A 26,413-nucleotide genomic window follows, 5' to 3' on the forward strand; every position below is an offset into this window, starting at 1 on the left:
TTTGGTGGCTCAGGGGATTTTTGGGGACCCAGAGGAACATCCAGGCCCACCGTGGTGGCTCAGGGGGATTTTTGGGCGCAGCTGCGGCAGGAGGTGGTGGTGTGCATGCGGCGGGACACGGCGCTGGAGACGGCGCTCAACGCCAAGGCCTACAAGCGCAGCAAGCGGCAGTCGCTGCGCGAGGCCCGGATCACCGAGAAGCTCGAGAAGCAGCAGAAGATCGAGCAGGAGAGGAAGCGCCGGCAGAAGCACCAGGTGGGGAAGAATTCCAGCGTGGGACGTTCCCGGGGGTGCTGGGGGGTTTTTGGGGAGCCGCCTGGGTTTTTTTTGGGGTTCGGGGGAGGTTGGCTCTGGGTGATGGTGGTCAAAGGTTCGGTGGTGGCTGTTGGGAGCACTCAGTGGCCCCTGGGACAACTCGATGGCTGCTGGGGATGTACAATGGCTGCTGGGACCCTCTGGTGGTCATTGGGACCCTCTGATGGTCATTGGGACCCTCTGATGGTCATTGGGACCCTCTGATGGTCATTGGAACCCTCTGATGGTCATTGGGACCCTCTGGTGGTCATTGGGACCCTCTGATGGTCATTGGGACCCTCTGATGGTCATTGGGACCCTCTGCTGGTCATTGGAACCCTCTGCTGACCACTGGGACCTTTTACTGACCACTGGGACCACATGATGGCTGCTGAGACCTTCTGCTGGCCACTGGAACCCCCTACTGACCACTGGGACCCTCTACTGACCATTGAGACCCTCTGCTGACCACTGGGACCCTCTGATGACCATTGGAACTGCCTACTGACCACTTGGAGCCATTACTGACCATTAGGACCCTCTGCTGACCACTGGGCCTGTACAATAGCTACTGTGACCCTCTGCTGACCATTGGGACCTTCTACTGACCACTGAGACCTTCTACTGACCGTTAGGACCTTCTACTGACCATTAGGACCCTCTACTGACCACTGAGACCTTCTACTGACCGTTAGGACCTTGTACTGACCATTGGGACCCTGTGCTGACCATTAGGACCCTCTTTTGACCATTAGGACCCTCTGCTGACCATTAGGACCCTCTACTGACCACTGAGACCTTCTACTGACCGTTAGGACTCTCTGCTGACCCTTGGGACCCTCTGCTGATCATTTGGATCATCTACTGACCATTAGGACCCTCTGCTGACCCTTGGGACCCTCTGCTGACCATTGAGACCCTCTACTGACCATTGAGACCTTCTACTGACCACTGAGACCTTCTACTGACCATTGGGACCCTCTGCTGACCATTAGGACCCTCTACTGACCACTGAGACCTTCTACTGACTGTTAGGACCTTCTACTGACCATTAGGACCCTCTGCTGACCCTTGGGACCCTCTGCTGACCCTTGGGACCCTCTGCTGACCATTAGGACCCTCTGTTGACCCTTGGGACCCTCTGCTGACCATTAGGACCCTCTACTGACCCTTGGGACCCTCTGCTGACCATTAGGACCCTCTACTGACCCTTGGGACCCTCTGCTGACCATTGGGACCCTCTGCTGACCATTAGGACCCTCTACTGACCCTTGGGACCCTCTGCTGACCCTTGGGACCCTCTGCTGACCATTGGGACCCTCTGCTGACCATTAGGACCCTCTGCTGACCCTTGGGACCCTCTGCTGACCATTAGGACCCTCTGCTGACCCTTGGGACCCTCTGCTGACCCTTGGGACCCCCTGCTGACCACAGGGACCCCGCAGTTCCCACCCCCCTGTCCCAGCCCCTCCGGCCGCGCCGTTCCTCCTCGCGGCGCCGCCGCCCCGCCTGACGGCGTTCCCCGGCCGCAGGAATACCTCAACAGCATCCTGCAGCACGCCAAGGACTTCAAGGAGTACCACCGGAGCGTCAGCGGGAAGATCCAGAAGCTGACCAAGGCCGTGGCCACCTACCACGCCAACACCGAGCGCGAGCAGAAGAAGGAGAACGAGCGCATCGAGAAGGAGCGGATGCGCCGGCTGATGGTGAGCTGCGGTGGGACCGGCGTGGGGGGCCGGGCCGGGGGGTGCTGAGGGGTCCAGCTGGTGGCCAGGTCACCCCTGGTGTCCCTCAGGGGTCAGCTGTGGTCAGTGCTGTCAAAACACGAAGTGGTTGCACAGAGGTTTGGGGAGTTCAAAGAGAAAAAGGTTCCAGCCTCTGGTATTTTGGGAATTCCAGAGGTGACCGTGGGTTGGAGGATGGAGTCACCACCACATCTCCAACCACACTGGTCCAGAGGTGACCGTGGGTTGGAGGATGGAGTCACCACCTCTCCAACCACACTGGTCCAAAGTCACCACCACATCTCCAACCACACTGGTCCAGAGGTGACCATGGGTTGGAGGATGGAGTCACCACCACCTCTCCAACCACACTGGTCCAAAGTCACCACCTCTCCAACCACACTGGTGAATCCTGTGAAACCGGGAATTCCGGCAATCCTTTGAATTCTGTGAATCCCGTGAAACCGGGAATTCCGGGAATCCTGTGAAATTGGTGATTCTGGGAATCGTGCGGTTCTGGGAATCCTGTGAAATCGGGGATTCTGGGAATCCTGTGAAATCGGGAATTACGGGAATCCTGCGGTTCTGGGAATCCTGTGAACCCGGGGATTCTGGGAATCCTTTGAATTCTGTGAATCCTGTGAAATTGGTGATTCTGGGAATCCTGTGAAACCGGGGATTCTGGGAATCCTGTGAAATTGGGGATTCTGTGAATCCTGTGAACCCAGGGATTCTGGGAATCCTTTGAATTCTGGGAATCCCGTGAAATTGGTGATTCTGGGAATCCTGTGAAATTGGTGATTCTGGGAATCCTTTGAATTGTGTGAATCCTGTGAAATTGGTGATTCTGTGAATCCCGGGAACCCCGTGAGCCTGGGAATTCTGGGAATCCTGCGGTTCTATGAATCCCGTGAGCCCGGGAATCCCGGCAACCCCGTGAACCCGGGAACCCCGTGAACCCGGGAATCCCGTGAACCCCGTGAACCCGGGAACCCCGTGAACCCGTGAGCCCGGGAATCCCGGGAACCCGGGAATCCCGTGAACCCCGTGAACCCGGGAATCCCATGAACCCCGTGAACCCGGGAACCCCGTGAACCCGTGAACCCGGGAATCCCGGGAACCCCGTGAACCCGGGAACCCCGTGAACCCGGGAATCCCATGAACCCCGTGAACCCGGGAATCCCATGAACCCCGTGAACCCGGGAACCCCGTGAACCCGGGAATCCCGGGAGCCCCGTGAACCCGGGAATCCCGGGAGCCCTGCCATCCCCTCAGCCCGCGCCCAGCGGCGTCTCCCGCCCCGGCAGGCCGAGGATGAGGAGGGCTACCGCAAGCTCATCGACCAGAAGAAGGACAAGCGCCTGGCCTACCTGCTGCAGCAGACCGACGAGTACGTGGCCAACCTCACCGAGCTCGTCAGGCAGCACAAGGCGGCCCAGGTGGCCAAGGAGAAGAAGAAGAAGAAGAAGAAGAAGGTGGGATGAAGGACAGACGCCGGGAATGGCTGCTGGAGGGAGCGCCAGGCTGGGCTGCCCAGGCTGAGTCCCCTTCCTTCCTTCCTCTCCTTCCTCCTCCTCCTCTCCATTTCCCTCTTTCCTCCCCTTTGCTCTCTTCATCTGTTCTCCTTCCTCTTCTCCTCTTCCTCTTTTTCCTCTTCTCCTCTTCCTCTCCTTCCTTTTCTCTCCTTCCTTTTCTCTCCTTCCTTTTCTCCTCTTCCTCTCCTTTCTTTTCTCCTCTTCCTCTCCTTCCTCTTCTCTTCCTCTCCTTCCTTTTCTCCTCTTCCTCTTTTTCCTCTTCTCCTCTTCCTCTCCTTCCTCTTCTCTTCCTCTCCTTCCTTTTCTCCTCTTCCTCTCCTTCCTTTTCTCCTCTTCCTCTCCTTCCTTTTCTCCTCTTCCTCTCCTTCCTCTTCTCCTCTTCCTCTCCTTCCTTTTCTCCTCTTCCTCTCCTTCCTCTTCTCCTCTTCCTCTTTTTCCTCTTCTCCTCTTCCTCTCCTTCCTCTTCTCTTCCTCTCCTTCCTTTTCTCCTCTTCCTCTCCTTCCTTTTCTCCTCTTCCTCTCCTTCCTCTTCTCTTCCTCTCCTTTTTCTCCTCTTCCTCTCCTTCCTCTTCTCCTCTTCCTCTCCTTCCTCTTCTCCTCTTCCTCTCCTTCCTTTTCTCCTCTTCCTCTCCTTCCTTTTCTTCCTCTTCTTCCTTCCCACCCTTCGTCTCCTTCCCTTTCTTCCTCTCATTCCCATCCTTTTTTCCTTCCTCCACTTCCTTTTCCTCTCCTTCCTACTCCTCCTCTCCTTCCCTTTTATCTTCTCCTTCCTATCCTTTTTCATTTTCCTTCTTCCTCCTTCCTCTTCCTCCTCTCCTCTTCTTCCTTCCCACCCTTCATCTCCTTTCCTTTTTTCTTCTCCTTCCTTCCCTTTTTTCTTCTTCCTCTCCTTCCTCTTCCTTTTCTTCTCCTTCCAATCCTTTTTTCCTCTCCTTCCTCTTCCTCCTCTTCCTTCCCTTTTTTCTTCTCCCTCCCTTCCTTTTCTTCTTCCTTTTCTTCTTCCTCTCCTTCCTCTTCCTCCTGCCCTCGCCCCGTTGCCCCCGCAGAAGGCAGAGAGCGCCGAGGGACAGGCCCCGGCCATCGGCCCCGACGGGGAGGTGAGCGCAGGCCGGGCTGCCGCCAGGATCCTGGGATCCACTGGGATCCGGGAGGGATCCACGGGGATCCGGGAGGGATCCACGGGGATCCGGGAGGGATTGGGAAGGGTTCACAGGGATCCACTGGGATCCGGGAGGGATCCACTGGGATCCGGGAGGGATTGGGAAGGGTTCACAGGGATCCACGGGGATCCGGGAGGGATCCATGGGGATCCGGGAGGGATCCACGGGGACCTGGGAGGGATCCACAGGGATCCGGGAGGGATTGGGAAGGGTTCCCAGGGATCCAGAGGGGATTGGGAAGGGTTCCCAGGGATCCAGGAGGGATTGGGAAGGGTTCCCAGGGATCCAGAGGGGATTGGGAAGGGTTCACAGGGATGCAGGAAGAGTTCACAGGGATCCAGGAGGGATTGGGAAGGGTTCCCAGGGATCCAGAGGGGATTGGAAAGGGTTCACAGGGATCCACTGGGATCCAGGAGGGATTGGGAAGGGTTCACAGGGATCCACAGGGATCCAGGAAGGATTGGGAAGGGTTCCCAGGGATCCAGGAGGGACTGGGAAGGGTTCACAGGGATCCAGAGGGGATTGGGAAGGGTTCCCAGGGATCCACTGGGATCCGGGAGGGATTGGGAAGGGTTCCCAGGGATCCAGAGGGGATTGGGAAGGGTTCACAGGGACCCACTGGGATCCAGGAGGGACTGGGAAGGGTTCACAGGGATCCACTGGGATCCAGAGGGGATTGGGAAGGGTTCCCAGGGATCCAGGAGGGATTGGGAAGGGTTCACAGGGATCCAGGAGGGATTGGGAAGGGTTCCCAGGGATCCAGAGGGGATTGGGAAGGGTTCACAGGGATCCACTGGGATCCAGGAGGGACTGGGAAGGGTTCACAGGGATCCACAGGGATCCAGAGGGGATTGGGAAGGGTTCACAGGGATCCACTGGGATCCAGAGGGGATTGGGAAGGGTTCACAGGGATCCAGAGGGGATTGGGAAGGGTTCCCAGGGATCCAGGAGGGATTGGGAAGGGTTCCCAGGGATCCAGGAGGGATCCAGAGGGATCCACCCACTCCAGCCCACCATGGGCAGGGAGTGCAGGCCGTGCCCTCACCCTCACCCCAACCAGGTCCCTCAGAATCCTCCTTTTCCCTCATTCCCAATCCCAATCCTGGGGGATTTCTGGCGCTGAGCATTCCCAATCCCAATCCTGGGGGATTTCTGGCGCTTTTTGGATAATTCCCAATCCCAATCCTGGGGGATTTCTGGTGCTTTTTGGATAATTCCCAATCCCAATCCTGGGGGATTTCTGGTGTTTTTTGGGTAATTCCCAATCCCAATCCCAATCCTGGGGGATTTCTGGCGCTGAGCATTCCCAATCCCAATCCTGGGGGATTTCTGGCGCTGAGCATTCCCAATCCCAATCCTGGGGGATTTCTGGTGCTTTTTGGATAATTCCCAATCCAAATCCTGGGGGATTTCTGGTGCTTTTTGGATAATTCCCAATCCCAATCCTGGGGGATTTCTGGTGCTTTTTGGATAATTCCCAATCCCAATCCTGGGGGATTTCTGGTGCTTTTTGGATAATTCCCAATCCCAATCCTGGGGGATTTCTGGTGCTTTTTGGATAATTCCCAATCCCAATCCTGGGGGATTTCTGGTGCTTTTTGGATAATTCCCAATCCCAATCCTGGGGGATTTCTGGTGTTTTTTGGATAATTCCCAATCGCAATCCTGGGGGATTTCTGGCGCTGAGCATTCCCAATCCCAATCCTGGGGGATTTCTGGTGCTTTTTGGATAATTCCCAATCCCAATCCTGGGGGATTTCTGGCGCTGAGCATTCCCAGTCCCAATCCTGTTGGGATTTCTGGCGCTGAGCATTCCCAGTCCCAATCCTGGGGGATTTCTGGCGCTGAGCATTCCCAATCCCAATCCTGGGGGATTTCTGGTGCTTTTTGGATAATTCCCAATCCCAATCCTGGGGGATTTCTGGCGCTGAGCATTCCCAATCCCAATCCTGGGGGATTTCTGGTGCTTTTTGGATAATTCCCAATCCCAATCCTGGGGGATTTCTGGCGCTGAGCATTCCCAATCCCAATCCTGGGGGATTTCTGGTGTTTTTTGGATAATTCCCAATCCCAATCCTGGGGGATTTCTGGCGCTGAGCATTCCCAACCCCACTGCCAGCCCCTGGACGAGACCAGCCAGATGAGCGACCTCCCGGTGAAGGTGATCCACGTGGAGAGCGGGAAGATCCTGACGGGCACCGACGCGCCCAAGGCCGGGCAGCTGGAGGCCTGGCTGGAGATGAACCCGGGGTAAACTGGGAATACTGGGAGCACTGGGAATGCTGGGAATTCCAGAGCCAAATCCCACGTGGAATTCCCTCTTTTTCCCCTCCGCCGCCAGGTACGAGGTGGCTCCACGCTCCGACAGCGAGGAGAGCGGATCCGAGGAGGAGGAGGAGGTGAGGAAGGTCCCACCACAATCCCACTGGGAATGTTCTGGAAAGAGTAGGAAAGAGCTTGGAAATGGCTGTTTGGCAGCTCAGGAAAAATGGAATGAAATGGGGCAAAACGGGGAGAGAACGTGGAATAAAATGGGGCAAAGCAGGGAGAGAACATGGAATAAAATGGGGCAAAACAGGGAGAGAACGTGGAATAAAATGGGGCAAAACAGGGAGAGAACATGGAATAAAATGGGGCAAAACAGGGAGAGAACATGGAATAAAATGGGGCAAAACAGGGAGAGAACATGGAATAAAATGGGGCAAAGCAGGGAGAGAACGTGGGGTAAAATGGGGCAGAATTGTAAAATAACATGGAATAAAATGGGGCAAAACAGGGAGAGAACGTGGAATAAAATGGGGCAAAACAGGGAGAGAACGTGGAATAAAATGGGGCAAAACAGGGAGAGAACATGGAATAAAATGGGGCAAAACAGGGAGAGAACGTGGAATAAAATGGGGCAAAACAGGGAGAGAACATGGAATAAAATGGGGCAAAACAGGGAGAGAACATGGAATAAAATGGGGCAAAACAGGGAGAGAACGTGGAATAAAATGGGGCAAAACAGGGAGAGAATGTGGAATAAAATGGGGCAAAACAGGGAGAGAATGTGGAATAAAATGGGGCAAAACAGGGAGAGAATGTGGAATAAAATGGGGCAAAACAGGGAGAGAACGTGGAATAAAATGGGGCAGAATTGTAAAATAACATGGAATAAAATGGGGCAAAACAGGGAGAGAACGTGGAATAAAATGGGGCAGAATTGTAAAATAACATGGAATAAAATGGGGCAAAATAGTAAAATAAAGTGGGATAGAATAGTAAAATAACATGGAACATAATAGTAAAATAACATGGGACAGAATAGTAAAATAACATGGAACAGAGTAGTAAAATAACATGGGACAGAATAGTAAAATAACATGGGACAGAATAGTAAAATAACATGGGACAGAGTAGTAAAATAACATGGGATAGAATAGTAAAATAACATGGGACAGAATAGTAAAATAACATGGGACAGAATAGTAAAATAACATGGGACAGAGTAGTAAAATAACATGGGACAGAATAGTAAAATAACATGGGACAGAGTAGTAAAATAACATGGGACAGAATAGTAAAATAACATGGGACAGAGTAGTAAAATAACATGGGACAGAATAGTAAAATAACATGGGACAGAGTAGTAAAATAACATGGGACAGAATAGTAAAATAACATGGAACAGAGTAGTAAAATAACATGGGACAGAATAGTAAAATAACATGGGATAGAATAGTAAAATCCCATGGATTAAAATGGGACAGAATAATAAAATAAAATGTTATTTTACTGATACCACACCCTTTTAAATGACTGCCCCCTTACAATCTCAGCGTTCCCAATTAATTTTGGCAGCTTTTTTGTACATCTTGAGCTCAAATTTCGTGTTTTCTTCCCAGGAGGAGGAAGAGGAGCAGCCCCAGCCAGCCCAACCAGCGCTGCCCGTGGAGGAGAAGAAGAAAATTCCGGATCCAGACAGCGACGACGTGTCGGAAGTGGACGCCCGGCACATCATCGAGTGAGCCTTCCTCCCTCCCCTCCTCTTCCCAGTCTCCTGCTCCAGCTCCCCATCCAGCTGGGACGTCCTTTATTCCTTCTTCCTCTTCCTTCTCCTTCCTCCTCCTCCTCCTCTCCTTCCCTTTTTGCTTCTCTTTCCCATCCTTTTTCTCTTCTTCCTTTTCCTGCTGTGCCGTGACCCTTTATCCCGGTTTTCCCCCATTTTATCCCATTTTATCCCATTTTCCACCCCCATACCCCATTCCCCGGTGGTCCATGACCCTTTATCCCGGTTTTCCCCCATTTTATCCCATTTTTCACCCTGTACCCCATTCCCAGGTGGTCCATGACCCTTCGTCCCGGTTTTTCCCCATTTTATCCTATTTTATCCCATTTTCCCCCCCCATATCTCCTGTTCCCAGGTGGTCCATGACCCTTTATCCCATTTTTCCCCATTTTATCCCATTTTTCCCCATTTTATCCCATTTTTTCCCATTTTATCCCATTTTATCCCATTTTCCCCATTTTTTCCCATTTTCCCCCATTTTATCCCGTTTTTCCCCCCGTACGCCATTCCCGGTAGTCCGTGACCCGCTATCCCGTTTTTTCCCCATTTTTCCCCATTTTATCCCATTTTTTCCCATTTTCCCCCAATTTTTCCCCATTTTATCCCATTTTCCCCCATTTTTTCCCATTTTCTCCCCATTTTCCCCATTTTTCCCCATTTTTCCCCATTTTCCCCATTTTCCCCCATTTTATCCCATTTTTCCCCATTTTCCCCATTTTCCCCATTTTCCCCATTTTCCCCATTTTTCCCCATTTCCCCCATTTTCCCCATTTTCCCCCATTTTATCCCATTTTTCCCCATTTTCTCCCCATTTTCCCCATTTTTCCCCATTTTCCCCCATTTTTTCCCCCCGTACCTCATCCCCGGTGGTCTGTGACCCTTTATCCTGGTTTTTCCCCATTTTTTCCCCCATTTTTTCCCCATTTTCTCCCCATTTTTCCCCATTTTATCCCATTTTCCCCCATTTTATCCCATTTTTCCCCATTTTTCCCCCATTTTCCCCATTTTCCCCCATTTTCCCCCATTTTTCCCCCGTACCCCATCCCCGGTGGTCCGTGACCCGCTATCCCGGTTCTCCGGGCAGGAACGCCAAGCAGGACGTGGACGACGAGTACGGCGTGTCGCAGGCGCTGGCGCGGGGGCTCCAGTCCTACTACGCCGTGGCCCACGCCGTGACCGAGCGCGTGGACAAGCAGTCGGCCCTGATGGTCAACGGGGTCCTCAAGCAGTACCAGGTGGGGAGAAATGGGGCTGGGATGGTGGGCTCTGGAGCTGGGTGAGGATCCGAGGTGGGACAATGGGATCTGGAACTGGATGAAGATCTGAGGTGGGATGGTGGGCTCTGGAGCTGGGTGAGGATCTGAGATGGGTATGGAGCTGGACGAGGTGTGGGATGAAGATCTGAGATGGGTATGGAGCTGGATGAGGTGTGGGATGAAGATCTGAGGTGGGTATGGAGCTGGATGAGGTGTGGGATGAAGATCTGAGGTGGGATGGTGGGATCTGGAGCTGGGTGAGGATCTGAGATGGGTATGGAGCTGGATGAGGTCTGGGATAAAGATCTGAGGTGGGTGTGGAGCTGGATGAGGTGTGGGATGAAGATCTGAGGTGGGTGTGGAGCTGGACGAGGTGTGGGATGAAGATCTGAGGTGGGATGGTGGGCTCTGGAGCTGGGTGAGGATCCGAGGTGGGTATGGAGCTGGATGAGGTGTGGGATGAAGATCTGAGGTGGGATGGTGGGATCTGGAGCTGGATAGTGGGATCAGGAGCTGGATGAGGATCTGAGGTGGGTATGGAGCTGGACGAGGTGTGGGATGAAGATCTGAGGTGGGATGGTGGGCTCTGGAGCTGGGTGAGGATCCGAGGTGGGACAATGGGATCTGGAACTGGATGAAGATCTGAGGTGGGATGGTGGGCTCTGGAGCTGGATAATGGGATCAGGAGCTGGATGAAGATCTGAGGTGGGTATGGAGCTGGATGAGGTGTGGGATGAAGATCTGAGGTGGGATGGTGGGATCTGGTGGGATGGTGGGGTCTGCAGCTGGATGAAGATCTGAGGTGGGACAATGGGATCTGGTGGGATGATGGGATCTGGAGCTGGATGAGGATCTGAGGTGGGACAATGGGATCTGGTGGGATGATGGGATCTGGAGCTGGATGAAGATCTGAGGTGGGATGGTGGGCTCTGGTGGGACAATGGGATTGAGAAGCTGGATGAAGATCTGAGGTGGGACAAAGGGATCTGGTGGGATGATGGGATCTGGAGCTGGATGAAGATCTGAGGTGGGATGGTGGGATCTGGTGGGACAATGGGATTGAGAAGCTGGATGAAGATCTGAGGTGGGACAATGGGATCTGGTGGGATGATGGGATCTGGAGCTGGGTGAGGATCTGAGGTGGGACAACGGCTGTGGCAGGATAAAGAGCCAGAGGTGGGAAGGAATAACAAACCGTAGAGAGATAATGAAACTGAGGTGGTGTACAGTAATTAATCAATTAATTACTTAAATAAATAAGTAAAAGAAATTATTACATAAAATAATATTAATAATAAATAAGTTAATATTAATTTATTATAAGTGTGGAGTAAATCAATGGAGCCAAAGCCAGGGTGGGATATTGAGCTGGATTCACTCCCTGCCGAGAGCCCGACCCACCCAGTTCCACGTGAATCCACGGAATATCCCAATTCCTGGCTCTGCATAATTAACCTGCTCATTAGCAGCTCATTTGCATGCCGCCAGGCCCCGGGGGGAGGGAGGGGCCGTTTTCCCACCTGGCTCTGCATTCCCACAGATCAAAGGCTTGGAATGGTTGGTGTCCCTCTACAACAACAACCTCAACGGGATCCTGGCCGACGAGATGGGCCTGGGGAAGACCATCCAGACCATCGCCCTCATCACGTACCTCATGGAGCACAAGAGGATCAACGGCCCCTTCCTCATCATCGTCCCGCTCTCGTGAGCGCCCGCGGCGTCTCTCCAGCCCCGCCTTCCCAACCTTCCCACCCTTTCCTCCAGCTCTCCTTCTTTCCCCGCAGGACTTTGTCCAACTGGGCCTACGAGTTCGACAAATGGGCTCCTTCCGTGGTCAAGGTGTCCTACAAGGTAAAGTGACGCATTCCTTGGGTTTCATTTCCTTGGATTCCATTTCCTGGGGCTCCATTTCCTTGGATTCATTTCCTTGGGTTCATTTTCCTTGGATTCCATTTCCTGGGGCTCCATTTCCTTGGATTCATTTCCTTGGCTCTCATTTCCTTGGGTTCCATTTCCTTGGATTCATTCCTTGGCTCTCATTTCCTTGGATTCATTCCTTGGATCTCATTTCCTTGGATTCATTCCTTGGATCTCATTTCCTTGGATTCCATTTCCTTGGGTCCATTCCTTGAATCCATTTTTTGGGTTCATTTCCTTGGATTCATTTCCTTGGATTCATTTCCTTGGATTCCATTTCCTTGGGTTCCATTTCCTTGGGTCCATTCCTTGAATCCATTTTTTGGATTCATCCCTTGGATTCATTTCCTTGGATTCATTTTCCTGGGGTTTCATTTATTGGATTCATTTCCTGGGGTTCCATTTCCTTGGGTTCCATTTCCTTGGATTCATTTCCTTGGATTCATTTCCTTGGGTTCCATTTCCTTGGGTCCATTCCTTGAATCCATTTTTTGGGTTCATCCCTTGGATTCATTTTCCTGGGGTTTCATTTCCTTGGATTCATTTCCTTGGGTTCTATTTCCTTGGATTCATTCCTTGGATCTCATTTCCTTGGATTCATTTCCTTGGATTCCATTTCCTTGGGTTCCATTTCCTTGGGTCCATTCCTTGAATCCATTTTTTGGATTCATCCCTTGGATTAATTTTCCTGGGGTTTCATTTCCTTGGATCCATTCCTTGGATTCATTCCCTTGGGTTCCATTTCCTTGGGTTAATTCCTTGGATCCATTTCCTTGAATCCATTTTTTGGATTCATTTCCTTGGGTTCCATTTCCTTGGATCCATTCCTTGGATTCATTTCCTTGGATTTATTCCCTTGGGTTCCATTTCCTTGGATTCATCCCTTGGATTCCATTTCCTTCCATTCCATTTCCTTCCATTCCATTTCCATTCCCACCTCCTTCCATTTTCCTTGCTGCGCCCCAACCCCAAATCCACAAAAAATCCACGAAAAATCCCATTTCTCGGCCGTTCCTCTCAGCAGGAACCCCCAAAACCTCCTCACCACGCAGGAGAACAACCCCTCCCAGCCCTTTTCCCGGGAATTCCCTCCTCCCGTGCCATTCCCGTTGGGATTCTCCCCGCAGGGCTCCCCGGCGGCGCGCCGCGCCTTCGTCCCGCAGCTGCGCAGCGGAAAATTCAACGTCCTCCTCACCACCTACGAGTACATCATCAAGGACAAGCACATCCTGGCCAAGGTGAGCCCGGCATCCCGAGCTTCTCCGCTTTTCCATGGTGCTGGGAAAGCTGGAATTGGGACAAATCCAGGGATTTTGTGCTCGGCAGGAAGAGTTTTTCCCCATTTTCCAGAGCTTCTCCGCTTTTCCATGCCCAGGTGCTGGGAAAGCTGGAATTGGGACAAATCCAGGGATTTTGTGCTTGGCAGGAAGAGTTTTTCCCCATTTTCCAGAGTTTTTCCCCATTTTCCAGCGCTTTACCCCGTTTTTCCATGCCCAGGCTGCTGGGAAAGCTGGAATTGGGACAAATCCAGGGATTTTGTGCTCGGCAGGAAGAGTTTTTCCCCATTTTCCAGAGCTTCTCCGCTTTTCCATGCCCAGGTGCTGGGAAAGCTGGAATTGGGACAATTCCAGGGATTTTGTGCTCGGCAGGAAGAGTTTTTCCCCATTTTCCAGAGCTTCTCCCCTTTTCCCGTGCCCAGGTGCTGGGAAAGCTGGAATTGGGACAATTCCAGGGATTTTGTGCTCGGCAGGAAGAGTTTTTCCCTATTTTCCAGAGCTTTTCCCCGTTTTTCCATTCCCAGGCTGCTGGGAAAGCTGGAATTGTGACAATTCCAGGGATTTTGTGTTCAGTAGGAAGATCCCTGAGTTTTTCCCCATTTTCCAGAGTTTTTCCCCATTTTCCAGAGCTTTACCCCGTTTTTCCATGCCCAGGTGCTGGGAAAGCTGGAATTGTGACAAATCCAAGGATTTTGTGCTCGGCAGGAAGATCTCCTAAACGTGGACTAGGGATGGAAGGAGGTTTTGATGTAGAAGAACAATTGATGTCTAATTTTGGTTTCTCAGCTTCTTTTTTTCTTATTTTATGAGTTTTTTCTCATTTTATCCAACTTATATCTCAGCAACCTCCATGAATTCCAGAGTACCCTGAGAAAATTCTGATAAAAACAGGTTTTTAACCGTTTTTAACTGTTTTAAGCTCTTTTTTAACTGTTTTTTAACTGTTCTGGCTGGTTCCCACCTGAGATGTTCAGATTCCTCCTCTTCCTGCAGATCCACTGGAAGTTCATGATCGTGGAATTTGCTTCCTCAGCTTCTTTTTTTCTTATTTTATGAGTTTTTTCTCATTTTATCCAACTTATATCTCAGGAACCTCCATGAATTCCACGGTACCCTGAGAAAATTCTGATAAAACCAGGTTTTTAACCGTTTTAAGTCGGTTTTTAACAGGTTTTAAACTATTTTTCAGCAGTTTTTTACCTGTTCTGGCTGGTGCCCACCCGAGACGTTCCGATTCCTCCTCTTTCCCGCAGATCCGCTGGAAGTACATGATCGTGGACGAGGGCCACCGCATGAAGAACCACCACTGCAAGCTGACCCAGGTGCTCAACACCCACTACGTGGCCCCGCGGCGGCTGCTCCTCACCGGGACCCCCCTCCAGAACAAGCTCCCGGAGCTCTGGGCCCTCCTCAACTTCCTGCTCCCCACCATCTTCAAGAGCTGCAGCACCTTCGAGCAGTGGTTCAACGCGCCCTTCGCCATGACCGGGGAGAAGGTGCTGGAAGGGGGGACTGGGGAGGGGACGGGTCTGAGGTGGGTGGTGGTGGAGCTGGAGATGTTGGAGATGGGTTTGAGGGTGGTGGTGGTGGAGCTGGAGGGGTTGGAGATGGGTTTGAGGTTGGTGGTGATGGTTCTAGAGATGTTTGGGATGGGTTTGAGGGTGGTGGTGGTGGAGCTGGAGATGTTGGAGATGGGTTTGAGGGTGGTGGTGATGGTTCTGGAGATGTTTGGGATGGGTTTGAGGTTGGTGGTGATGGTTCTGGAGATGTTTGGGATGGGTTTGAGGTTGGTGGTGATGGTTCTAGAGATGTTTGGGATGGGTTTGAGGGTGGTGGTGGTGGAGCTGGAGATGTTGGAGATGGGTTTGAGGTTGGTGGTGGTGGAGCTGGAGATGTTGGAGATGGGTTTGAGGGTGGTGGTGATGGTTCTGGAGATGTTTGGGATGGGTTTGAGGTTGGTGGTGATGGTTCTGGAGATGTTTGGGATGGGTTTGAGGTTGGTGGTGATGGTTCTAGAGATGTTTGGGATGGGTTTGAGGGTGGTGGTGGTGGAGCTGGAGATGTTGGAGATGGGTTTGAGGGTGGTGGTGGTGGAGCTGGAGATGTTGGAGATGGGTTTGAGGGTGGTGGTGATGGTTCTGGAGATGTTTGGGATGGGTTTGAGGTTGGTGGTGATGGTTCTGGAGATGTTTGGGATGGGTTTGAGGTTGGTGGTGATGATTCTGGAGGGGTTGGGAGCGTTCCTGGAGCTCTGGGAGGTGGATCTGGAGAAGCTGGGAGTGTCCTGGAGCTCTGGGAGGTGGATCTGGAGAAGCTGGGAGTGTCCTGGAGCTCTGGGAGTGGCTCAGTGTCACCACCGAGGGCTCGGTCCCTTCCCTGGTGACAATTCCCTGCGCTCCCCCATGCCAGCGTGGAGCTCATCCCGCCCCGGGCTCGCGGTGGGGTCAATCCCGCTGGGAATCGGAGCTCAGGAGGTTCTCGGGGTGTCCTGGGACGTTGGGAGGATTCCTCCACTTCCGTTCCTGGTGCCAAGTCCCGTTCCTGGTGCCCGTTCCAGGTGGACCTGAACGAGGAGGAGACCATCCTCATCATCCGCCGCCTGCACAAGGTGCTGCGGCCCTTCCTGCTCCGGCGCCTCAAGAAGGAGGTGGAAGCTCAGCTGCCAGAGAAGGTGACACGCGAGGGTCCCCTCACCTTTCCTCACCCCTGGAGACCACTGGGGTCCAACCTGCTCGGGTTGGGTTGGGTTGGGTTGGGTTAGTTGAACTGGTGGTTGGGTTGGGTTGAGTTGGATTGGGTTGAGTTGAGTTGGGTTGGGTTGGGTGGTGTTTGGTTGGGTTGGGTTGTGTTTGGTTGGGTTGGGTTGTGGTATGTTTGGTTGGGTTGGATTGGCTTGAGTTGAGTTGAGTTGGGTTGGGTTGGGTTGTGTTTGGTTGGGTTGTGTTGGGTTGAGTTGTGTTTGGTTGGGTTGAGTTGGGTTGGGTTGAGTTGAGTTGAGTTGGGTTGAGTTGGGTTGGGTTGTGTTTGGTTGGGTTGAGTTGTGTTGTGTTTGGTTGGGTTGTGTTGTGTTTGGTTGGGTTGAGTTGGGTTGGGTTGAGTTGGGTTGAGTTGGGTTGGGTTGTGTTGTGTTTGGTTGGGTTGGGTTGAGTTGAGTTGGGTTGAGTTGTATTTGGTTGGGTTGAGTTGTGTTGGGTTGGGTTGAGTTGGGTTGAGTTGTATTTGGTTGGGTTGAGTTGGGTTGAGTTGTATTTGGTTGGGTTGAGTTGAGTTGGGTTGTGTTGTGTTTGGTTGGGTTGAGTTGGGTTGGGTTGAGTTGGGTTGAGTTGGGTTGGGTTGTGTTGAGTTGGGTTGAGTTGAGTTGGGTTGTGTTTGGTTGTGTTGTGTTTGGTTGGGTTGAGTTGGGTTGTGTTGGGTTGTGTTTGGTTGGGTTGAGTTGGGTTGAGTTGTATTTGGTTGGGTTGAGTTGGGTTGAGTTGGGTTGTGTTTGGTTGGGTTGAGTTGGGTTGAGTTGTATTTGGTTGGGTTGAGTTGAGTTGTATTTGGTTGGGTTGAGTTGGGTTGAGTTGAGTTGTATTTGGTTGGGTTGAGTTGGGTTGAGTTGTATTTGGTTGGGTTGAGTTGGGTTGGGTTGGGTTTGGTTGGGTTGGTGGGACCCCCCTGGCCGCCGGCGGGCGAGCAGCTCACACCATCGCCCCCGTTGGCCCCGGCAGGTGGAGTACGTCATCAAGTGCGACATGTCGGCGCTGCAGCGCGTCCTCTACCGCCACATGCAGGCCAAGGGCGTCCTCCTCACCGACGGCTCCGAGAAGGACAAGAAGGTCCGCCTGGGAATTCGGGAACCCGGGAATTCGGGAACCCGGGAATTTGGGAACCCGGGAATTTGGGAATCCGGGAATTTGGGAACCCGGGAATTTGGGAATCCGGGAATTCGGGAACCCGGGAATTTGGGTTGTCTCCTCCGGGTGCTCCGAGCCACGATGAGGAGAACAAAACCACGGAAGGATTGGGGAAGGATGCTGTGATCCCAGCTGGGAGCAGCCTGACCTCCAGGGGGGTCGGAGCTTTCTTAAAATCGATTTCTTGATCTGGTTTTATATTTATTTTACATTTATTTCTATATAATTTTTATTTTTTAATTTTTTTAAACGTATCTCAACGTCTCTGAGCCCCTCTCCGGGGCAGTGAGCTCCCAGCTGATTCCTGGGGATGCCGGAGTGGAGAATGGGGTGGAGGCAGCAGGAATTTGGGATTTTTAAACCTTCTGGATGGTTCCTGGCAGGGCAAGGGCGGCACCAAGACGCTGATGAACACGATCATGCAGCTGCGCAAGATCTGCAACCACCCCTACATGTTCCAGCACATCGAGGTGGGGCCGGCGCGCGGAAACCGGGAAAAATCCGGCGGGACGGAGCCAAGGAGGCAAAAATCCAACAAAACTGGGATGGGCCAAAACCAGGGAGAAACCCTAAAGGGTTAAACCCAGGAGAGCCAGGGATGGACCAAAACCAGGGAGAAATCCAACAAAACTGGGATGGGCCAAAACCAGGGATAAACCAAAACCTGGGATTAACCAAAACCAGGGAGAAATCCAATAAAACTGGGATTAACCAAAACCAGGGATAAACCAAAACCAGGGAGAAATCCAACAAAACTGGGATTAACCAAAACCAGGGATAAACCCTGAAGGGTTAAACCCAGGAGAGCCAGGGATGGACCAAAACCTGGGAGAAATCCAACAAAACTGGGATGGGCCAAAACCAGGGAGAAACCAAAACCTGGGATTAACCAAAAAAGGGAAAAACCCAGGAGAGCCAGGGATGGACCAAAACCTGGGAGAAATCCAACAAAACTGGGATTAACCAAAACCAGGGATTAACCAAAACCTGGGATTAACCAAAACCAGGGAGAAATCCAATAAAACTGGGATTAACCAAAACCAGGGATAAACCAAAACCTGGGATGAACCAAAACCAGGGAGAAACTTTAAAGGGTTAAACCCAGGAGAGCCAGGGATGGACCAAAACCTGGGAGAAATCCAACAAAACTGGGATGGGCCAAAACCAGGGATAAACCAAAAACGGGAAAACCCAGGAGAGCCAGGGATTAACCAAAACCAGGGAGAAATAAAAAAAAACTGGGATTAACCAAAACCTGGGATTAACCAAAAAAGGGAAAAACCCAGGAGAGCCAGGGATGGACCAAAACCAGGGAGAAATCCAATAAAACTGGGATGGGCCAAAACCAGGGATAAACCAAAAACGGGAAAACCCAGGAGAGCCAGGGATTAACCAAAACCAGGGAGAAACTTTAAAGGGTTAAACCCAGGAGAGCCAGGGATTAACCAAAACCAGGGAGAAATCAAAAAAAATGGGATTAACCAAAACCAGGGATAAACCCAACAAAACTGGGATTAACCAGAACCAGGGATAAACCAAAACCTGGGATAAACCACAACCTGGGATTAACCAAAACCTGGGATTAACCAAAACCAGGGATAAACCACAACCTGGGATTAACCAAAACCAGGGATAAACCCAACAAAACTGGGGTTAACCAAAACCAGGGATAAACCAAAACCAAGGATAAACCCAACAAAACTGGGGTTAACCAAAACCAGGGATAAACCAAAACCAGGAATAAACCAAACAAAATTTGGATTAACCAAAACCTGGGATTAACCAAAACCTGGGATTAACCAAAACCCGGGATAAACCCAACAAAACTGGGATGGACTCAAACAGGGATCAACCAAAGCTGAGCTAAACCCACCAAGGATGAACCAGATCAGCTCTTGAGGCTTGTCCACCTTCCATCCCTGTTCTCCACCCAAAGCACCCAAAATCCTCCTCCTCCTGCTCTTCCTCCTCCTCCTCCTCTTCCTCCTCCTCCTGCTCTTCCTCCTTCTGCTCCTCCTCCTCCTCCTCTTCCTCCTCCTCCTTCTGCTTGTCTTCCTCCTCCTCCTCTTCCTCCTCCTCCTCCTCCTCCTCCTCCTCTTCCTCCTCCTCCTTCTGCTTGTCTTCCTCCTCCTCCTCTTCCTCCTCCTCCTCCTCCTCCTCCTCCTCTTCCTCCTCCTCCTCCTCTTCCTCCTCCTCTTCCTCCTCCTCTTCCTCCTTCTGCTCCTCCTCCTCCTCCTCCTTCTGCTCTTCCTCCTCCTGCTCCTCTTCCTCCTGCTGCTCTTCCTCCTCCTCCTCCTCCTCCTCCTCCTCCTCCTCCTCCTCTTCCTCCTCCTCCTGCTCTTCCTCCTCCTGCTGCTCTTCCTCCTCCTGCTGCTCTTCCTCCTCCTCTTCCTCCTCCTCTTCCTCCTCCTCTTCCTCCTTCTGCTCCTCCTCCTCCTCTTCCTCCTCCTCCTGCTCCTCCTCCTCCTCCTGCTGCTCTTCCTCCTCCTCTTCCTCCTCCTCCTCCTCTTCCTCCTCCTGCTGCTCTTCCTCCTCCTCTTCCTCCTCCTCCTCCTCCTCCTCCCCCTGCTCTTCCTCCTCCTGCTCCTCCTCCTGCTCCTGCTCCTGCTCCTCCTCCTTCTGCTCCTCCTCCTCCTCCTTCTGCTCCTCCTCTTCCTCCTCCTCCTCTTCCTCCTCCTCCTCTTCCTCTTCCTCCTCTTCCTCCTGCTCTTCCTCCTCCTCCTCCTCCTCCTGCTCTTCCTCCTCCTCCTCCTCCTCCTCCTCCTCCTCCTGCTCCTCCTCCTCCTCCTGCTGCTCCTGAGGGCAGCTCCCGAGGCTCTGGCCGGATTCTGCCCTTTCTGACCCCGTTTCTCCTTCCTCTCCATCGCAGGAATCCTTCTCGGAGCACTTGGGCTTCACGGGCGGGATCGTGCAGGGGTGAGTGGCGGATTTTGGGATCCGCGGTGGAGAAATCCTGAATTTACAGATGTTTACACCATGGAGAAATCTGAATTTAGAGATGTTTACATGGTGGAGAAATCTGAATTTACACGGTGGAGAAATCTGAATTTACAGATGTTTACATGGTGGAGAAATCTGAATTTACAGATGTTTACACCGTGGAGAAATCCTGAATTTACAGATGTTTACATGGGTGGAGAAATCTGAATTTACAGATGTTTTCATGGGTGGAGAAATCCTGAATTTACAGATGTTTACATGGGTGGAGAAATCTGAATTTACAGATGTTTACATGGGTGGAGAAATCCTGAATTTAAAGATGTTTACACGGTGGAGAAATCTGAATTTACAGATGTTTACACGGTGGAGAAATCTGAATTTACAGATGTTTACATGGTGGAGAAATCTGAATTTACAGATGTTTACACGGTGGAGAAATCCTGAATTTACAGATGTTTACACGGTGGAGAAATCTGAATTTACAGATGTTTTCATGGGTGGAGAAATCTGAATTTACAGATGTTTACACCGTGGAGAAATCTGAATTTACAAACCCAAAAGGGTTCCCAGGGGTGGAGGATGAGCCAGATGATCCCAGCAAAGGAGGGGAAACACCAAATTTTCGACCTCAAATCCCCTTTTTTCCTCATTGTGCCCCTTTTTCTCCACCCCAGGCTGGATTTGTACCGTGCCTCCGGGAAGTTCGAGCTTCTGGACCGGATCCTGCCCAAACTCCGGGCCACCAACCACAAGGTGCTGCTCTTCTGCCAGATGACCTCCTTGATGACCATCATGGAGGATTATTTTGCTTACCGTGGCTTCAAATACCTCAGGCTGGACGGTGAGTGTCCCCGGGGCGGGACTCGAGGTCAAGACGTCAAGAAAAGATCTAAAGAAATGGTTGGGTTGGGTTGGGTTGGATTAGTTGGGTTGGGTTGGGTTGAGTTGGGTTGTGTTGAGTTGGGTTGGGTTTTGTTGGGTTGTGTTGGGTTGAGTTGGGTTGTGTTGAGTTGGGTTGGGTTTTGTTGGGTTTTGTTGGGTTGAGTTGGGTTGGGTTGTGTTGGGTTGTGTTGGGTTAGGTTTTGTTGTGTTGAGTTGGGTTTTGTTGGGTTGTGTTGGGTTGAGTTGGGTTGTGTTGAGTTGGGTTGGGTTTTGTTGGGTTTTGTTGGGTTGAGTTGGGTTGGGTTGTGTTGGGTTGTGTTGGGTTAGGTTTTGTTGTGTTGAGTTGGGTTGAGTTGGGTTGTGTTGGGTTGGGTTGGGTTGGCTTGGATTGGGTTTAGTTGTGTTGGGTTTTGTTGGGATGGGATGGGTTGGGTTGAGTTGGGTTGTGTTGGGTTGAGTTGGGTTGGGTTGGGTTGGGTTGAGTTGGGATGGGATGGGTTGGGTTGGTTGAGTTGGGTTGTGTTGGGTTGTGTTGGGATGGGATGGGTTGGCTTGGCTTGGCTTTGTTTAGGTTGGGTTGGCTTGGATTGGGTTTAGTTGGGTTGGGTTGTGTTAGGTTGGATGAGTTGGGTTTTGTTGTGTTGGGTTGAGTTGGGTTGGAAGATGCTGAGGAACATCAAGATAAAACCAGCAGCAAACACCACGATATGCAGCAAATTAAAGATGCAGAGCCAGATGAAAGATGAAGTAAAGACGCAGAACTGAAACCACCCACCCAACGGGGTCGGGAACGGGAGCTGGGTCGGGCGGGAACCCCGTTCCCGGCGGAACCTCCCGGGCGCCGCGGTGCCGGGATGACGCCGCCGTGGCATTCCAGGCACCACCAAGGCCGAGGACCGGGGGATGTTGCTGAAGACGTTCAACGAGCCGGGCTCGGAATATTTCATCTTCCTGCTGAGCACGCGGGCCGGCGGGCTGGGCCTCAACCTGCAGTCGGCCGACACTGTCATCATCTTCGACAGCGACTGGAACCCCCACCAGGTAGGGCCGGGAGCGGCCGGGCCCCGGCGGAGCCGCCGGACCGGAGACGGGCCCAAAACTCAGCGTAGAGCCAAAGGAAGGCCCAAAGCCCCGAGCTGGCGTTGAGTTGGGAGATGGACCCAAAATGGACCGGCTCAAAAAACGACAAATCAAACCAAAAGGCAACCGGGCCAGAAATGGATAGAAAAGTGACAACCCAAAGGGTGACTGGCTGACCCAAAATCAACCCAAAATCAACCCAAAAGCTGACTGACTGACCCAAAATCAACCCAAAATCAACCCAAAATCAACCCAAAAGCTGACTGACTGACCCAAAATCGACCCAAAAGCTGACTGACCGATCTGAAACCCAACTGACCCAAAATCAACCCAAAATCAACCCAAAACCTGACTGACTGACCCAAAATCAACCCAAAAGCTGACTGACCAATCTGAAACCCAACTGACCCAAAACCTGACCCAAAATCAACCCAAAATCAACCCAAAAGCTGACTGACCAATCTGGAACCCAACTGACCCAAAAACTGACCCAAAATCGACCCAAAATCGACCCAAAAGCTGACTGACCAATCTGAAACCCAACTGACCCAAAACCTGACCCAAAATCAACCCAAAATCAACCCAAAAGCTGACTGACTGACCCAAAATCAACCCAAAATCAACCCAAAAGCTGACTGACTGACCCAAAATCGACCCAAAAGCTGACTGACCAATCTGAAACCCAACTGACCCAAAAATCAACCCAAAACTTGACTGACTGACCCAAAATCAACCCAAAATCAACCCAAAATCAACCCAAAAGATGACTGACCAATCTGGAACCCAACTGACCCAAAACCTGACCCAAAATCGACCCAAAAGCTAACTGACTGACCCAAAATCGACCCAAAAGCTGACGGACGAATCTGAAACCCAACTGACCCAAAATCAACCCAAAACTTGACTGACTGACCCAAAATCAACCCAAAATCAACCCAAAACCCAACTGACCAATCCAAAACCCAACTGACCGACCCAAAACCCGACTGACCGACCCAAAACCCAACTGACCGACCCAAAACCCGACTGACCGACCCAAAACCCAACTGACCGGCCCAAAACCCGAGTGACTGACCGACCCAAAGAGCAACCCAAAACCCAACTGACAGACCCAAAACCCAACTGAGCGACCCAAAACCCGACTGACCGACCCAAAACCCAACTGACCAACCCAAAACCCGACTGACCGACCCAAAACCCAACTGACCAACCCAAAACCCGACTGACCAGCCCAAAGAGCAACCCAAAACCCAATGACCCCAAATCATCCAACCGACCCAAACCCCATTGAGCCAGCCCCAAAACCAGCTGACCCAAAGAGGAGCCACGGGCTTGGAATTCTGTCCTGGAGAGCCACCAGAGCCACCCCAAACTCCCACCGCGCCGTCTCGGAAGGAAAGATCATCCCACGACCCTGTCCTGGAATTCCCAAAATCCTCGGCGACTGCCGAGGGCCCTGCCCGTCTCTTTGAGGAGAAAAACGGCGTTTTTGGGACGCCTCAATCTCGTGCTGCTCCTTCCCACGGGAATCCTGATCCTGGTGATGCCGTTACCCAAATTCTCCTCGTCCTTGGGGATCCCTGGACCTCCTCGTGGTGCATCCCACGTCTTTCCCGTGGTTTATTTGAGGTTAAATCCGGCTTTTTTTGGCCAATGTGGCCGTTTCCTCCGGGACCTTCGTGGTCCCACCGGTCCCATCCCAGATTCCCGTAATCCCTCGGGATTTTTGGGATCCCTGGGGGCTCCTCCCGTGGTTTCCCCGTTTAGGCTGAAAGTGGAGTTTGGTCCTACAGGACCTCCACAATCCCATTCCTGAATCCCTGTGGCCCTCGGGGCTCCTTCCCTGTGCATTTTGAGGACAAAAGTGGGATTTTTGGCACCCCTCTTGCCACACCTGTCCTGTCTCCTGGGACTGACAGAGTCCTGCAGGTTTTGAGGCCAAAACCAGGGATTTTGGGATCCTTCAGCCATCCCATAGTCCTGGTGGTCCCATTGCCACATCCCCTGCGGATTTTGAGGCCAAAACCAGGGATTTTGGCACTATTTGACCATCCCATCATCCTGGTGATCCCATTGCCACATCCCCTGTGGATTTTGAGGCCAAAACCAGGGATTTTGGGATCCTTTGGCCATCCCACAATTCTAGTGATCCCATTGCCACATCCCTGCAGATTTTGAGGCCAAAACCCGGGATTTTGTGACCCTTTGGCCATCCCATAGTCCTGGTGATCCCATTGCCACGTGCCCATCATCTTTGCAGATTTTGGGGCCAAAACCCGGGATTTTGGGATCCTTTGGCCATCCCATAGTCCTGGTCATGCTGTTGCCACATCTCAGTGTACCTTGGGAATCCCTGGAGATTTTGGGGCCAAAACCAGGGATTTTGGCACCCTTTGGCCACCCCACAGCACTGACAAGGCTTTGGTGATCCCAGTGCCACGTGCCCATCATCCCTGCAGATTTTGAGGCCAAAACCAGGGATTTTGGTACCCTTTGACCATCCCAAAATCCTGGTCATGCCATTGCTACGTGCCCATCATCCCTGTGGATTTTGGGGCCAAAACCAGAGATTTTGGGATCCTTTGACCATCCCATCGTCCTGGTGATCCCAGTGCCACGTGCCCATCATCCTTGCGGATTTTGGGGCCAAAACCAGGGATTTTGGCACTCTTTGGCCATCCCATCATACTGGTGATCCCATTGCCACATCCCTGCAGATTTTGGGGCCAAAACCAGGGATTTTGTGACCCTTTGGCCATCCCATCGTCCTGGTGATCCCATTGCCACGTGCCCATCATCTTTGCAGATTTTGGGGCCAAAACCCGGGATTTTGGGATCCTTTGGCCATCCCATCATCCTGGTCATGCTGTTGCCACATCTCAGTGTACCTTGGGAATCCCTGGAGATTTTGGGGCCAAAACCAGGGATTTTGGGATCCTTTGGCCACCCCACAGCACTGACAAGGCTTTGGTGATCCCAGTGCCACGTGCCCATCATCCCTGCAGATTTTGAGGCCAAAACCAGGGATTTTGTGACCCTTTGGCCACCCCACAATCCTGGTGATCCCATTGCCACATCCCTGCAGATTTTGAGGCCAAAACCCGGGATTTTGGCACCCTTTGGCCATCCCCCAGCGCTGACACCCTCGGGCCTCATCCCCCGGGATTTTGGGGACGAGAAGGGGGATTTTTGGTGGCCCAGAGCCGTCAGCAGCCCCTTCCCCCAGGACCTGCAGGCCCAGGACCGGGCCCACCGCATCGGGCAGCAGAACGAGGTGCGCGTGCTGCGGCTCTGCACCGTCAACAGCGTGGAGGAGAAGATCCTGGCGGCGGCCAAGTACAAACTGAACGTGGACCAAAAAGTGATCCAGGCCGGGATGTTCGACCAGAAATCCTCCAGCCACGAGCGCCGCGCCTTCCTTCAGGCCATCCTGGAGCACGAGGAGCAGGATGAGGTGAGATGCAGAGCAGGGGAGGAGTTCCCGCGGGGGGGAATTTCGGGGGTCAGGAGCCAAGAGAGAAATGACCAAAAAAAAATTAAAAAAAAAAAAAAAAAACAAGGAAGCAACCCCCCTCCCCCCAAGAGCAGGGAGCATGGCAGCTTGTTCGGAAATTTTTTGGGAAGTAGCGTCGGGGGTTATAAAAAAAAAAAAAAAAAAAAAAAAAAAAAAAAAAAAGGCGCCGGATTGACAGCCCTGGAGACTGAATCCCTGTGTTTATCCACAGAGCAGACAGAGCGCGGGCAGTGGCAGCTTCCCCCACGCTGCCTCCTCCCTGTGCCTGGGCGCTGAGTCGGAGGAAGCACCTCTAAAGGTGAGCGGGGTCGTTCAGTCTCCACTGCCCATTCAATCCTCCCGCCAGCACCGCCCGGCGCCGCCCCGCCAGCGGCCAGGGAGGGCCAGCAGCAGCAGGCAGGAAGGGGCTGCGAGGAGAAGGAGCCAGGGGGAGCGCCGAGAGCGCCAGGAGGGAGATTGCAGCGGCCTGGAAGGGCCAGAAGTGAGGTTGGAGTGGTAAAAAGTGAGATTGGAATGGCCTGGAAGGGCCAAAAGTGAGGTTGGAGCGGCCTGGAAGGGCCCAAGAGCGCCAGGAGGGAGATTGGAATGGCCTGGAAGGGCCAGAAGTGAGGTTGGAATGGTCTGGAAGGGCCAGAAGTCAGATTGGAATGGCCTGGAAGGGCCAAAAGTGAGATTGGAATGGCCTGGAATGGCCAGAAGTGAGGTTGGAGCGGCCTGGAAGGGCCAAAAGTGAGGTTGGAGTGGTAAAAAGTGAGATTGGAACGGCCTGGAAGGGCCAGAAGTGAGATTGGAAGGGTCAGAAGTGAGGTTGGAATGGTAAAAAGTGAGACTGGAATGGCCTGGAAGGGCCAGAAGTGAGGTTGGAATGGCCTGGAAGGGCCAAAAGTGAG

At 52.4% G+C, this 26,413-nt stretch overlaps 1 protein-coding gene across 5 annotated transcripts in view; it reads left to right on the forward strand.

Annotated features, from left to right (window-relative positions):
* SMARCA4 (SWI/SNF related BAF chromatin remodeling complex subunit ATPase 4) overlaps window positions 1-26,413 on the forward strand; it is a 63,354-nt gene that overhangs the window by 17,713 nt on the left and 19,228 nt on the right. For 2 of the 5 annotated variants that reach the window (XM_085563304.1, XM_085563305.1), the window contains exons 9-28: window positions 82-255; window positions 1,827-2,000; window positions 3,326-3,493; window positions 4,600-4,650; window positions 6,833-6,963; window positions 7,055-7,112; window positions 8,598-8,716; window positions 9,846-9,996; window positions 11,558-11,721; window positions 11,802-11,868; window positions 13,062-13,172; window positions 14,465-14,707; window positions 15,769-15,882; window positions 16,922-17,029; window positions 17,491-17,577; window positions 19,977-20,023; window positions 20,722-20,888; window positions 21,807-21,970; window positions 25,236-25,463; window positions 25,735-25,821. In XM_085563304.1, the coding sequence (XP_085419430.1) occupies window positions 82-255; window positions 1,827-2,000; window positions 3,326-3,493; window positions 4,600-4,650; window positions 6,833-6,963; window positions 7,055-7,112; window positions 8,598-8,716; window positions 9,846-9,996; window positions 11,558-11,721; window positions 11,802-11,868; window positions 13,062-13,172; window positions 14,465-14,707; window positions 15,769-15,882; window positions 16,922-17,029; window positions 17,491-17,577; window positions 19,977-20,023; window positions 20,722-20,888; window positions 21,807-21,970; window positions 25,236-25,463; window positions 25,735-25,821 (2,613 nt within the window). The remainder of the gene's footprint in view (window positions 1-81; window positions 256-1,826; window positions 2,001-3,325; window positions 3,494-4,599; window positions 4,651-6,832; window positions 6,964-7,054; window positions 7,113-8,597; window positions 8,717-9,845; window positions 9,997-11,557; window positions 11,722-11,801; window positions 11,869-13,061; window positions 13,173-14,464; window positions 14,708-15,768; window positions 15,883-16,921; window positions 17,030-17,490; window positions 17,578-19,976; window positions 20,024-20,721; window positions 20,889-21,806; window positions 21,971-25,235; window positions 25,464-25,734; window positions 25,822-26,413) is intronic. The other 3 variants (XM_085563308.1, XM_085563309.1, XM_085563306.1) reach the window with 2 other exon arrangements.

Source organism: Lonchura striata, chromosome 30 (assembly GCF_050655825.1).
Source record: "Lonchura striata isolate lonStrDom1 chromosome 30, ASM5065582v1, whole genome shotgun sequence".
NCBI classification, from domain to species: Eukaryota; Metazoa; Chordata; class Aves; order Passeriformes; family Estrildidae; genus Lonchura; species Lonchura striata.